The 12168-nt window shown below is 31.3% G+C and overlaps 2 protein-coding genes across 3 annotated transcripts; both read left to right on the top strand.

Annotated features, from left to right (window-relative positions):
• The first annotated feature begins 840 nt into the window (after window positions 1-840).
• Window positions 841-2882, top strand: LOC119637999 (Bardet-Biedl syndrome 1 protein homolog). Of its 2 annotated transcripts, none has more exons than XM_038034507.1 (4): window positions 841-1118; window positions 1180-1415; window positions 1506-2603; window positions 2676-2882. In XM_038034507.1, exons 1-4 carry the CDS (start codon window positions 848-850, stop codon window positions 2862-2864), a joined length of 1794 nt encoding a protein of 597 aa, XP_037890435.1. In that variant the 5' UTR covers window positions 841-847; the 3' UTR covers window positions 2865-2882. The 2 variants fall into 2 exon arrangements, with proteins under 2 accessions (XP_037890435.1, XP_037890434.1); XM_038034506.1 differs by having other exon boundaries at window positions 2661-2882.
• Window positions 2883-9798: 6916 nt separating this feature from the next.
• Window positions 9799-11522, top strand: LOC119637948 (acyl-CoA-binding protein homolog). The gene is made up of 2 exons (XM_038034421.1): window positions 9799-9974; window positions 11175-11522. The coding sequence occupies exons 1-2, from the start codon at window positions 9960-9962 to the stop codon at window positions 11421-11423; spliced, it is 264 nt and encodes an 87-aa protein (XP_037890349.1). The 5' UTR covers window positions 9799-9959; the 3' UTR covers window positions 11424-11522.
• Window positions 11523-12168: the final 646 nt, after the last annotated feature.

Below are 12168 nucleotides of genomic sequence, written 5' to 3'. Positions count from 1 at the left end.
TTTACGATTTTATCGGTTATAAGAGCCATAATGTAGGAAAAGCAATTCGTAGTACTTAAAATCTGTAAGCCTAACATCAGCTCAAATTAGATCAAATAAGAACAAGACTATTGATAAAGAATAAACAACCGCACGCAAACGGAAATAAAAGGAAATATTTAAAAATACGTTTGTCGACCATATATAAACCGTACCGTACTAAATATCATCATAACTTCCTATTACAGTCACGTCAGAAGTCTAAGCAAAAATGCTCTCACTCTATCCTCAAACGCGATACATCCAAATTAGCATGAAAAAAACCAAAGACGAAACAAAATCGGAAGGTTTTTACATAGTGATGGGTGGCCATGTTTCCACCACGATTAATATCGTCTTTATATTATCTTTAATTTCCTTTTCCTTTTCCTTTGTTTTTTTTTTTTTTTTTTAGTTTCTAATGCCATTGGTGTTGGCAATGAAACGAAAATTGCCTTCAAAACTATATATCATTAATGTCAGAGTTATTGCTCCTTTTTATATGATAAGGTTTATTAAAAACACTCATTATACTTTAGTTTTACAACAATTTTATTCATATCACTTGAACAGCAAAGTAGTTAAGAAGCTTTAACTTATCCTCGACGGTAGTCACAAAGTCAGTTGATTTCAAAATAATTATTAATATGAAAAAAAGAAATTCTCCTCCACTATTCATTACCCTAACAATATTGCTAATTTTTTAACGCAAACAAATTGGTTGCTAACGCAAACAAAAACAAAACCCGTCTTTACATAATATTAAAAAAAAAATGTAATTATTTTGTATACGTTTGGCTTTTTTTAACAAACAAAGAAAGCTAAAAGTATGCCTTCATCTAGCAATTGGTTACAAGTCATCGCCAATGAGGAACAGCCTAAATTAAACACTTTACCATCTTGTGTAAGTTTAAGTAATATAAAGAGCGATAATTATGTTCGTTTAATAGCTGTCGATATAACGGTGGATGATAAGGAACAATATTCTGGTAAACTAAAAGTATTCCGTGGCCTAGATTTAGAATCAGAGCATGAATTGGGAGGAATACCGGCAGCTATTGAAAGCTTGTATATCGATGAAACCGAATCAAAAACACCCAGTAAGAATTGAAATTAGATCATTTCAAGTTATGTACATAAAAGCTATTCCTTACAAATCAGTTCTAGCAGTTGCTATAGCGGAATCGATATTATTTTATCGACACATGAAACCATACTTTAAATACACGTTACCCGAACTGGAAATTTTAGATGCCGAACGTGAAATATGGCGTCGATTGAGTATAGTGCGACAAGAAGATCAAGAAAATTTTGTGGAAGCTTTAAAGGCTTATGAACGTCCTAAGTTGTGTAGGAAATCTCAACGTTTATTACAACTTTTACCCGAAGAGAGATATGTAAGTAAATTGAACAATTTTAAAAAATGTTTCTTTTATTTATTAAAAGATGTTTTGCCAAAAAAAAAACATCCTTATAAAAAACTGCAGAATTTCATACGCGATCATGCAGAAGGACCTTTTAATCGTTTTGCGAACGTGATCGCTTTAAAATGTTTAGCCCGCGTTTCGACAGGCCATAGCCAACCTCCTTCACATTTAGTAGTCGCCACAGACAATGGAGAAGTTTTAATCATAGAACCTCAAAGTTTTGGTATACTTTACAAAGCCACAGTTTGTCCGGATACACCACCTAGTGTATTAGCGGTTCATGGAACATTTGAGACTGATTTTTGTGTTATAATCGCTACACGCTATGGTTCGGTGTATTTACTGCGCAAAGCTTGCCCGGAAGCTCAGGAAATATTCAAACTATCTCAACCGATGACAGGTTTAGTACTTTTACCCATCGACCAAACAATAGTGGCCGCCGCTATGAATAAACGTTTACTGTGCTATTCCAAAAAAGGTAAACAACTGTATTTGATACCTTTAGGCAAACAGCCAATTTGCCTAAACTCAATTAATTTACAACACTTGGGTTTAACTTTAATATGTGTGGCCCTAGAAGGTGGTTTAGTACAATTTTATATGCAAAAATATTTAGTAGATGAATTTCAAACTAATGGTACTGTTAGTTCAATGTTATTCGGTCGTATGGGCTGGGAAGAGTATGTACTCTGCTTAACAACCATTGAAGGTGACTTAATAGTGAAAATATTAAAGCGTACCGCGACTTTTGAGCCTCTTCAAAATTTATCTACTCGCAACATACTGGGAATTGACGATGATATGGTTGATGCTACGATTTTAGAAAAACCCAAAAAAAGTTCAATATTTGTAGAGCAAATAGCTCGTGAGAAGAAAAATGCCAAAATTACTTACGGTAGCTTTCAAGTGGAGTTGTGGCGTCTTCGACACACAGCTGCACGAGCCACAGTTGGTGCTTTAAATTCCTCAGAGCAAACAACATCCAATGATATCACTCATGCACCAGTCAAATTGTCAGCAGAAGTATGCGGAGCAGGTTCTATATTTAGGGTATACTTAACTATACAAAACCTATCCACTTATAAAATGGCGTCGAATTTAACTGTACTCATTCATTCCGATCGTCGTCATTATACAACAGTAAAATCGCTAGCAAAGGTATCGTATAATGCATCATATAATGTATTGGTAAAGACAACATTGATAGTAAATTAGATTTCTTTATTTCAGTTACCCTGCATTTTACCAGGTATACCTTTGAAAATTGATTTTGAGGTTGTTGCTGTAATAAATCCGAATGATAAATTACCACCGCACAGCTTAACACCAGACAATTCACATATACGAATTATGCTAATCAAAGCGCAGCAAGCAAAACCGTTAATAGCTGCCGTCATTGCTATACCCACAACCATATAAAGCGCACAAGAATCACAACAATTTGAAAGGTTAAAAAAGATCATGTGAAGAAAATTTCTTAAAATTCTTTTTATATGTTATCCGTATTCAACGCAAGTTAATTTTTTAAACACTGCTGTACACAAATGAATATTTATATCGTAATTATAACACATAATATATATGATGTATCGCTAACTAAAACTAACTACAACTGGTAACTATTCCAGCTATTCTGTCTTTCTACCTCAATGATTCTAATATTGGTTTGAGAAGTAACGACTTTGCTTCTGTGGCTTTTGTATGCGTTTCTTAATTAACATCCCAATATTTTCAGGAAAGATACTGGTAATGGTTTTTTAATTGTTGGTTCAGTTGCCTTCTGGTCTACTCCTTTGATTTTCCAAATTCTCGTGACGCTGAATTTATTGCCGTTCGTATGAATATTGGTAACAAATATTTATATTTAACATGTACCTATATTCCTCCAAACGTATCTATTTGTGCTTGTACTAAAAGGAAACATGCTTCCCTTATTTGTGATTTGTCTGAAACGTCAAAAGCCCATTGGTATGGTCATAGCGATGCCGGAATTTAATTAACCGCAAGTCATTTAGTGTCGCAGTGTTAATTCACGCTGTATGGCCCCCCTTCAACTTCTGGTAGAGTTCTTTTGCTTTTCAATGAAATATTTGATCGAAGCCTATTTCAATCATAGTATTAATCATATTGGCAAACTTGTATATCTTTGTTTTGCTAATTCCCTTAAAATTGTTGAAAATTGCCGTTCAATTATTAGCTTACCTTAGAATTCGTATCATCGCGGAAATTTCTTGAACCTTTCAGCGTTACCAGGATGGCCCGTTGAACCACTCCAACAGATTACTGCTTAAAGCTTATCTTGCACACAGTACGCTTCATTTTTTTGCTAGCAATATAGTAACCTTAATTTCCTCCTTTTATAAAGTATTAAATTTAGCTATTTCCGCGTCCGTTCCAGTTACACAACCTTCCCTTCAAGGTGTTTGCCCGCCAGTTAAATACTGCAAAAGTAGAAAAAACAAACTTTTCAAAAAATATATGACAAGTGGTTCTGCGTATGGCTATGTTATCTACTCTACTGCAAGGCATAGATTTAACTATCCCAACCGGCAAAGTTATTACTTCTCCCTTCGTATGAGTTGTAAGTATTTTTAAAAATTTGTTATCTCCAGACAAAGAATTTTCACACATACTTCCTCGAACTCTTTTAGTAGATCCGACTCCTCTGGTGATACTGAAACATCAAATCTCTTTTTTAAATAGCTATGCCGATTTAATTTTCCCATACCCATTGCAAAATCAAAACTCAATTTCGTTTTCTAATTTGATCACTTCGGAAGATTACGTATTACAAAGTTTAAGTTCACTAATATACGCCAGAGCCTGATGGCATTACATCATGTATAGTCCAATTATTTTCTCATAAATTATATGGTATTATCTCAAAAGATTTTAATCTTTTTCTGAATGGAGGAAACAGACACCTTATCAAGAAGTATAGACATATTGTCAAGTTGAGTGTTTTATCCAAATTCTTTGCACGAACTATCCCTCAATAAATAGCTTTCGCTATGAAATCTTGTATTTAGTATATATTTGTAAAAAAAAGCAACCGTTACGAACCGTTTAGAGTTCACTTGTCATTGTTTTTAAGACTTTCTCCAGTAGCTCTAGCACGGATATCATGTAGTAAAGCTTTTGATCTAGTTAGCCAACAATTCCTGTTGTCGAGCTGGAACTCCTACTTTGCCGACTTTTTTCCAATCGTTATAGGGATTGATAAATCATATGATTTTGCATGTATGCATACAAAGAAAACAAAGAGAAGAAAAAACATAAGTCGAAGTGGTGATCGTTTCTTTTAAATTTTGAGGTTATTTATCTAATTTATATTTATCTTACGCAAATGTGAATATCATTATATAATGTTATTTGCAATTTTGATTTACAAGCAAGAAAGACTATTTATTTTAAAGTTGAAGTTGCTCCATTACAGAGTCATAAGAGAAAATTTCCAAATTATGGATCAGTTAATCCATAAAATCTAAGCAGATTACGAAATTTAACAAAATTTGTTCGGTTTTTTTTAGACTTGTTGCTTATGCTTACGTTAATTTCTTTTGGTTTTAAAACCATATGTTTTTGTTCACATTTTTTGTAAAACAATATGGTACCACCCTAAGAGTCAGTTGAAATTGACAGTTGATGTATATAAGTAAATAAATAATTCAAGTTGCACGATAACGTTCGCTGCTCTTCGATGTTCCTTATCCAAAAGATAGCAAGAACGAAATTAATTAGTATAAGACCTATAAGAAGATCCGATCGATTTTGACACTACTGAAAATATTATTAATATACATTTCACTTATTATTAATAAATGGTATCATTTATTTTAAACAAAAGACTGTTATCGTTTTCATACCCTACACCATAGGGTGAGTGGTATATTCATTTGTTAAAACATTTGTAACACTTAGAAGGAAGCTTCAAAGACCACACAAAGTATATACATTCTTGATCAGTATCATATTCTGAGTCGATTTAAACATGTCCGCCTGTGTATCCGCCCGCCTGTTGAAACATTCTCCTGACCGCAAAAATAAAGCCACTGCCTTGAAATGTGGCACAAACATTGAAAGTTCTTGCACGCAGGTTACACGCCCAAAGCATCATGTGAACTGAGAATACTTTTGGTTCTCAAGAGGAATAAAAAATTGTTTTTTTGCTGATTACTCATAAATTGTAGCAGATAAATGTATAAAAATTTAAACGCATATTCTATGGGACATGCTGTAACACCAGTACGAAAATGAAGTGTATCAAAATTGACTTTTTTTTTAATACCTTTACAAGCAGCAGAAACAAGCAGAAACACCATAAAATAAATAATTTCTCGAACAGCTTCAAATTTCAAATGCACCATCGTTTCTTTCGTCCGTCTGCCTAACTGTGCAATATTTGTGCTAAACATTCTTCCGTTAGAGAAAGTGAACATATCGCCTACAGATTTCTAAAGAATTTGAGAGTGACATAAACTTACCAGAGGCCACGCCTATTCGACACAAACTTTTATTTTGAAAATACAAAAATCAACGACGCATACTCCGTATTATAGAGTATGAATCGGTCCAAATATAATTTTCTTACTTGTTTTTTTTTCTTGTCGTTTATAAAATTTGTATAAAATTGCACTTCTTTCATTTGCTTTATCCATGCTAAAGAAATCGTTCGTTTTCTTTCAGATGAAAATAGACATTTTTGATAACTATCAAGAAGAATTCCTTTAAACGCGGCACCTCTTTTGTGATATAATAGCAAATGTCGTTTATTTTACTGATTTAATTGAATTTTATAACAGCTTTAAAACAGAAAGTGTTCATTTGATTCTAAACTCAAAATTTACAGAACTTTACAACGTTGCGTATTAAATTAAAATTTTTCAACAAAATGTAATACAATAAAGACCAAATTTCTAAAAGCATACTTTGAGGGCTCATAAACAAAATGCAAGTGCATTATTTGAGAAATGACTTTGGGAGGCCAAGGCAAGCTTAAAAAATATGTATAATTGTATCGTACACACACACACACACAACATTTACCGTTCAGAAAAGTTTGTGCTGAAATGTGCTAATGGATGTTTGTAACGAGCATAAAGGCCTAAGATAGAACCGTCATTTTGCTATACAAATCGACGGAGAATTATTTTCTAAATCTATCTATAAAGTTTATCTGTACTGCCCGTCTGTCTCCCTGTCTAATGTCTGTTGAGGTATTTTTGTGTTCAATTCGCAGAAAGCAATTTTGAAGACACTTTGACGAAGTTTGATATATGAACCTATCCTGACCCAAGGACGTATCGTCTTCCAAATAGGGCAAATAGATTCTATTGCATAACCACTATGACAACTTTCATGACCACATCCCATATAACGACTTATTTCGAAGAAGTCATATGAAAAAAATCTGCAATATTCAAAATTTCCGGACAAAAATCACCGAATGATAATGTTGAGGCGTACGATAACAGATGTGAGAAATATGGATTGAATTGGTCAATTATTTAAACTTCGTTCAATAATTTCCATGAAAAAAATTTGTCTCTACCCGAATTTTAATATAAAAACCAATTATGCGTCTACTTTTTTGATAGCATTATATACAAGAATTCCCATGGAAACTAAGCCATATGTGGCAGAAAAGTTAAATTTGTAATACTTTTTGACGACAATAGCTGAAGGTTAACAACATCTTTAACAAGATAGGCCCACTTTTTATTATAACTAGCTAAGCTCGTCTGTCTTTCTTGTTTTGTCGTGTTCAGCCGCAATTTTTGAGATATTTTAACGAAATTTGCTAAACTGACGGGTTTTGGCTCTAGGACAAATGCTATCGAAATGATTCGTATCGAACTACTTTTTGGACCACTTCTCATATAAAGCGTTATGTTGAAAAGCCGATATGCGAATAATTATAGGGTGGTGTAGTGTATTTAATGGTAGGCTATGCCCCAGAAGAGTGTTTCGACTTGTTCACTTATTAAATAACAAAAATAAACGATCAAGAGTAGAATTTTTAAAGTTTATTGATCACTAATTGCTTTGTTTATCAAATAGATATTTCAATTATTTACTTTATTTATTTGTATCGAATTAAGATTAAAATATTTTTTCAAAGAATTGAAGATTTTAGTGTGAAGTTGAAAAAAAGAAAAAACGTAGGACCATCCATCCAAAGCAAAATGAGATTTTTTGCCATGCGCTACGAACTAATGTTAAACTGCAATCCTAATCTTTTATATAAACAATTCGATATAATAATAATAAGCACTTAAAATTTTGCTATATCGTAAAAGCTTTAAAAACGATCATAACGATGGAAACAATCTCATTGGGCATTCAAAATAATTTCATTGTATTCATCATCAAGCGCAGGCAAACATAGCAGAAGATATTTTACTGTTTAAACATTAACAAGTAAGTGCGATTATTGCGGTTTATTTGTGTTTATTGATCAAATATTTATATAATTAGATTTTTTTCTTGATTATTATTATTAATTTTAAAGTGTTTGGGCATTTAATTATAGAAAAAAAGTACCTAAATAAAAATGTTAAATATAAATATTAAAAATTTTAAAATGAAAAGCAAAAAAAGAAAGCACTTTATTATTAAAACAAATTTCGAACACCATTAGTGGTACAAAGGGACTTCATAAACATATAAACGTATATACCAAACCATTTGTATTGTCTTTAGAGCCAATTTTTTGGATCTATTCGTTAAACAACTCTTCCAAATGTCATCAGATGCGATATTAAGAAACTATTTAAAATTTGTAGTGCTTTTAACATTCTTCCAATTCTAAGGTTGTGTGAATGGATTATTTCCTATATGCAGGATCGTTAATTTTTGCTGAATGAGAAACCGAAACTGAAAACCGTCAGGGCTAATGAATAACGAAAAATTAAAACACTTATAGTCCATTGTTCGTATTTCTGATTATAATAAACCGAACAACAAAACTTCAATGCTTGATATAATAAAGTAATAAATTATTTTTTTTATAATAGTAATCGATGAGACCGAAACTTTCGTGATTTTCAACAAATATAATAATATAACAATAAATACAAGATTTGAATGTATTCACACAACGCTGGAAAAAAAATAAAAGGGGTTATTTGGTACAGCTGTCCGTATTTTTATATTCAAAAAATTATGTTAAAATTGCAACGAACAAACTCTAATTTTAATTCGAATAGATCAAGAATATCTAAAAGTAGATAAGAACAATTCACCATTTCCATGTCTTTTATCCTACAACTTCTAATCACAAATTTTTATCATACTCTTCTAAAAAATTGATTGCGGCAAACAGAGCAGCACGTTTGATGTTTTTTTGTTATTTCGTCAAATGTTAATTATCTCAGACAGTTTCCTTATTTCTTTTCTTTTCTAAAAAGTAAGCTTCTTTTATATTGAGTGCGGTGCAAATTTTACGCATTTCATATTTTCTAATCAACGCATTTCCGTTCTACAGCTTTTACGTAAATGATTACGGTTGCGTTGCTTTGCATGCTTGCCATACATAAAACACTTGAATCAAATATTTTGTTGCAACATTTCTACAAAATTAAAGAAGAATTCTTTATCAGTGGAGGCTGGAAAACATTGAGCAAGAATAAGTACATTGAACTCACCGAAAAATACACATATGTGAAATTATAATGGGCATATTGTGAGCGTGGACTTCGTGTTTTGATACTAAGTTTCTATTTCAATGTTTGTAACCGAAATTAGCCTCTATTTATTGAAATCTATTTAATATTTATTTTGGGATAGTCTACCGTGAAAGACGAATGCATGAATTTATTATTTTAAAATGATTTTACAATTCCTAACAGTAATCAGATTCCTTGTCTCCATTCAAAAAATGTTTACTATTATATTTCTAATTAATAATAAATTCACGCCAAAGAAAAGACTTAGTTTAAACAAAATGAAGTTTTTAAGATCTTCGAAAAGAATGATTTGACGATTTGTGTAAAGAAGAAAAAAAATGGAGAAACAGAATGAAACATTTTTTCTATCAGTGTATTTATTAGACATATTTGACTTAACCGCAAAGCATTACCAAATAATTACTGCTAATAATTTCATGCTCACATATATATATGATATATGATTTCTTTCAAAATCTAAGCTTTATTGTTTTAGTTGTAGAGAAAGTCTGAAAACATATTGGCTAACCATATAATTACACGAAACTGCCTTAAGAGGTACGAGCATTAAAAAATATTTTGACTTCTTTTTTTTTTTTCTTTTAATTTTTGGCAGAGTAACCAGAAATATGCCTTTTTGTTTTTCTTTTTACCGTTTTGATTATTTTTTTAAAAGCTTTTAGTTATTCATTTCATAGTTTTTATCGTAACTGGTAGCATATGAAATAAAATCATAAAAACCGATAAAGTATAAAAAACTAGAAAAAAAAAAAAGATTTTCGCTTTAACATTTACTGAATTGATTTATCTTTTGTTATTTTAATTTTAGTTTACTTGGTAACTGAATATGTCTTTGGATGAGGTAAGTAATTGACACACCAACGGCAACGATTGGAAAGGACATCGTTTGTCATTCTGAAAATATATAAAATTTTAAGATCATTCAAAAGTTTCTTCTCTGCTAAACAAAATTTCGTCTGGTAGTGTCTCTCTGCGCTTCTAATATTTTTTAACAAAATAATAAGCTCAAATGCTAATTATTTGTTATTCTTTTCCCTGACTTTCTTTTGCCTTTCTTATTTTTCATATGCATTACATTTACATAGAACATTTACATTTGGTTAAGGTCAATTTGTCCATCCGTCTGCCTGTTTCCTTTTTTTGCTTTTTATTAAACTTACGACATTTCTATTTAAACTTCATGCATACTTGATGGAAATCCACAGATCATAATAGACAAATAGGTATACTAAGTAAACTTATGAAAAAATTTCAAGAATTTAAGGTATTCCAAAGGTTTTAAATACCTTACTCAAGAATTTAGAATCGAAAACAGATGTCGGCCGGAAACCAGTTTCCACTGTTTCCTATAACCATCTAAAACACAATCATAATTTAAATATAGAGAGGGTTGATTAAGAATGCTTATCACTTTATTACATCTTCAATAATTCAGTTCTTTTGCCAACTGTGTGACATATTATATTACTTTTTTTTTTAAATCAAATTTCGACAAAATTTAATTCCTGCAATTTTTCTGAGAAAGTTAAACGTAATGATTCCCAACTTTTAAGTATGGTACGAAGTCGATATATTCGCTTCACTATACTATACGTTCATAATATTTTCTTTTCTACTTCTGCTTCATTTTCTTATTGCCATACAAACAATATGAACTCTACAAGTCGGATTAAGTTTCTTCATAAAACTTAAAGTTATTTGCTCGCCATGCGTTCACAACAGTAGTAAAACTACCGCTGATGGCGGTAAGCTATTCTAATCTAAAATGGATTTTGTGTAAAAAACGTTAGATAGCTTAAAAGCCTTCTAAAATAATGCACTGTCCCAAGGTGGAATAGTAAATATTGATAAACTTGGAGCGGCGAAGAGACTAAAGGAACGTTATAACATAATTAAAAAAAAGGAAAGAAAATCCAACATAAGATGGGTCCTCTATATTATCGCGAGCTGGTTGATGTCCAAATTTTTTTCTAATACGAACTAACGTAACTTTTCATTGTTACTTTTTATAAAATATATGATTAACTTTTTTTTTTTGCAGGAATTCAATGCCGCCGCTGAGCGTATTAAAACGATGACTAAACGACCCAATGATGAAGAATTTTTAGAATTGTATGCCCTTTTTAAACAAGCTAATATGGGTGATAATAATACTAGCAAGCCAAGTCTATTCGATTTAAAAGCTAAAGCCAAATGGGAATGGTGGAATAAACAGAAAAATAAATCGCAAGATGAAGCGAAAAAGGAGTATATTGCATTTGTTGAGAGGATGATGTCAAAGTATGCCTAAATGAGGCGTATATTCAAAAGAGTGAAAGTTAGAAATTCAATTAATTGAATATATTACGTTCTTCTAAAAAAATTTTAAAAACTGCTCGATTTTTTGCTTTTTGTTTCTTTTCGGATGTTTAATTAATAATTGTCTTTGTCCTTTGTTTTTTTTTTTTTTTTGTTTTTAATGAACTCTGTAAAAATTTTAAATGATCGTTTGGACTATTTAAAAATATTTAATTAATAAAAAAAGCAAATTTTTCTTATTTATTTGGCAAACAAAGTTAAGCGAATTCATAGCATTAATTAAGATTTCTATTGACTTTTCAATGTTTATATATGCGAGGTCAGAGGGCAAGGAGAATGCGTTTAAATATTTATAAAGAATTTTTACAAGCTTTAAAGACAAACCACCGAGAATTGTAGAGTCAAAGATTGCATAAAATAATTACATTAGTTAACATTAAATGACATCTGAGCTTTTTAGGGATAAGAAAGAGCTACAATAGTGGTGCTCAGGTGCACCAAAAAGGATAATTTGAAATCTGTTATTTGGTATATAGCGCTTAAATTAAGCATACATACCAAGCAAAAGTAATATAATTTAAGGGGTAAGTAGTACCACCTTAGGTTTTTCAAAAAATTACATCTCATTTTATTGCGTTAAAGGCTGCTTTGATCGTCCTAAAATGTATGCAAATAAACTCACTTCGTGTCGGCTGGAAACTTACAGTCTAGTGTCTTTTATGCCTGCTGAATCCACT

Source organism: Glossina fuscipes, unplaced genomic scaffold (genome assembly GCF_014805625.2).
Source record: "Glossina fuscipes isolate IAEA_lab_2018 unplaced genomic scaffold, Yale_Gfus_2 61, whole genome shotgun sequence".
NCBI classification, from domain to species: Eukaryota; Metazoa; Arthropoda; class Insecta; order Diptera; family Glossinidae; genus Glossina; species Glossina fuscipes.
This window is presented reverse-complemented; position numbering and strand designations above follow the sequence as displayed.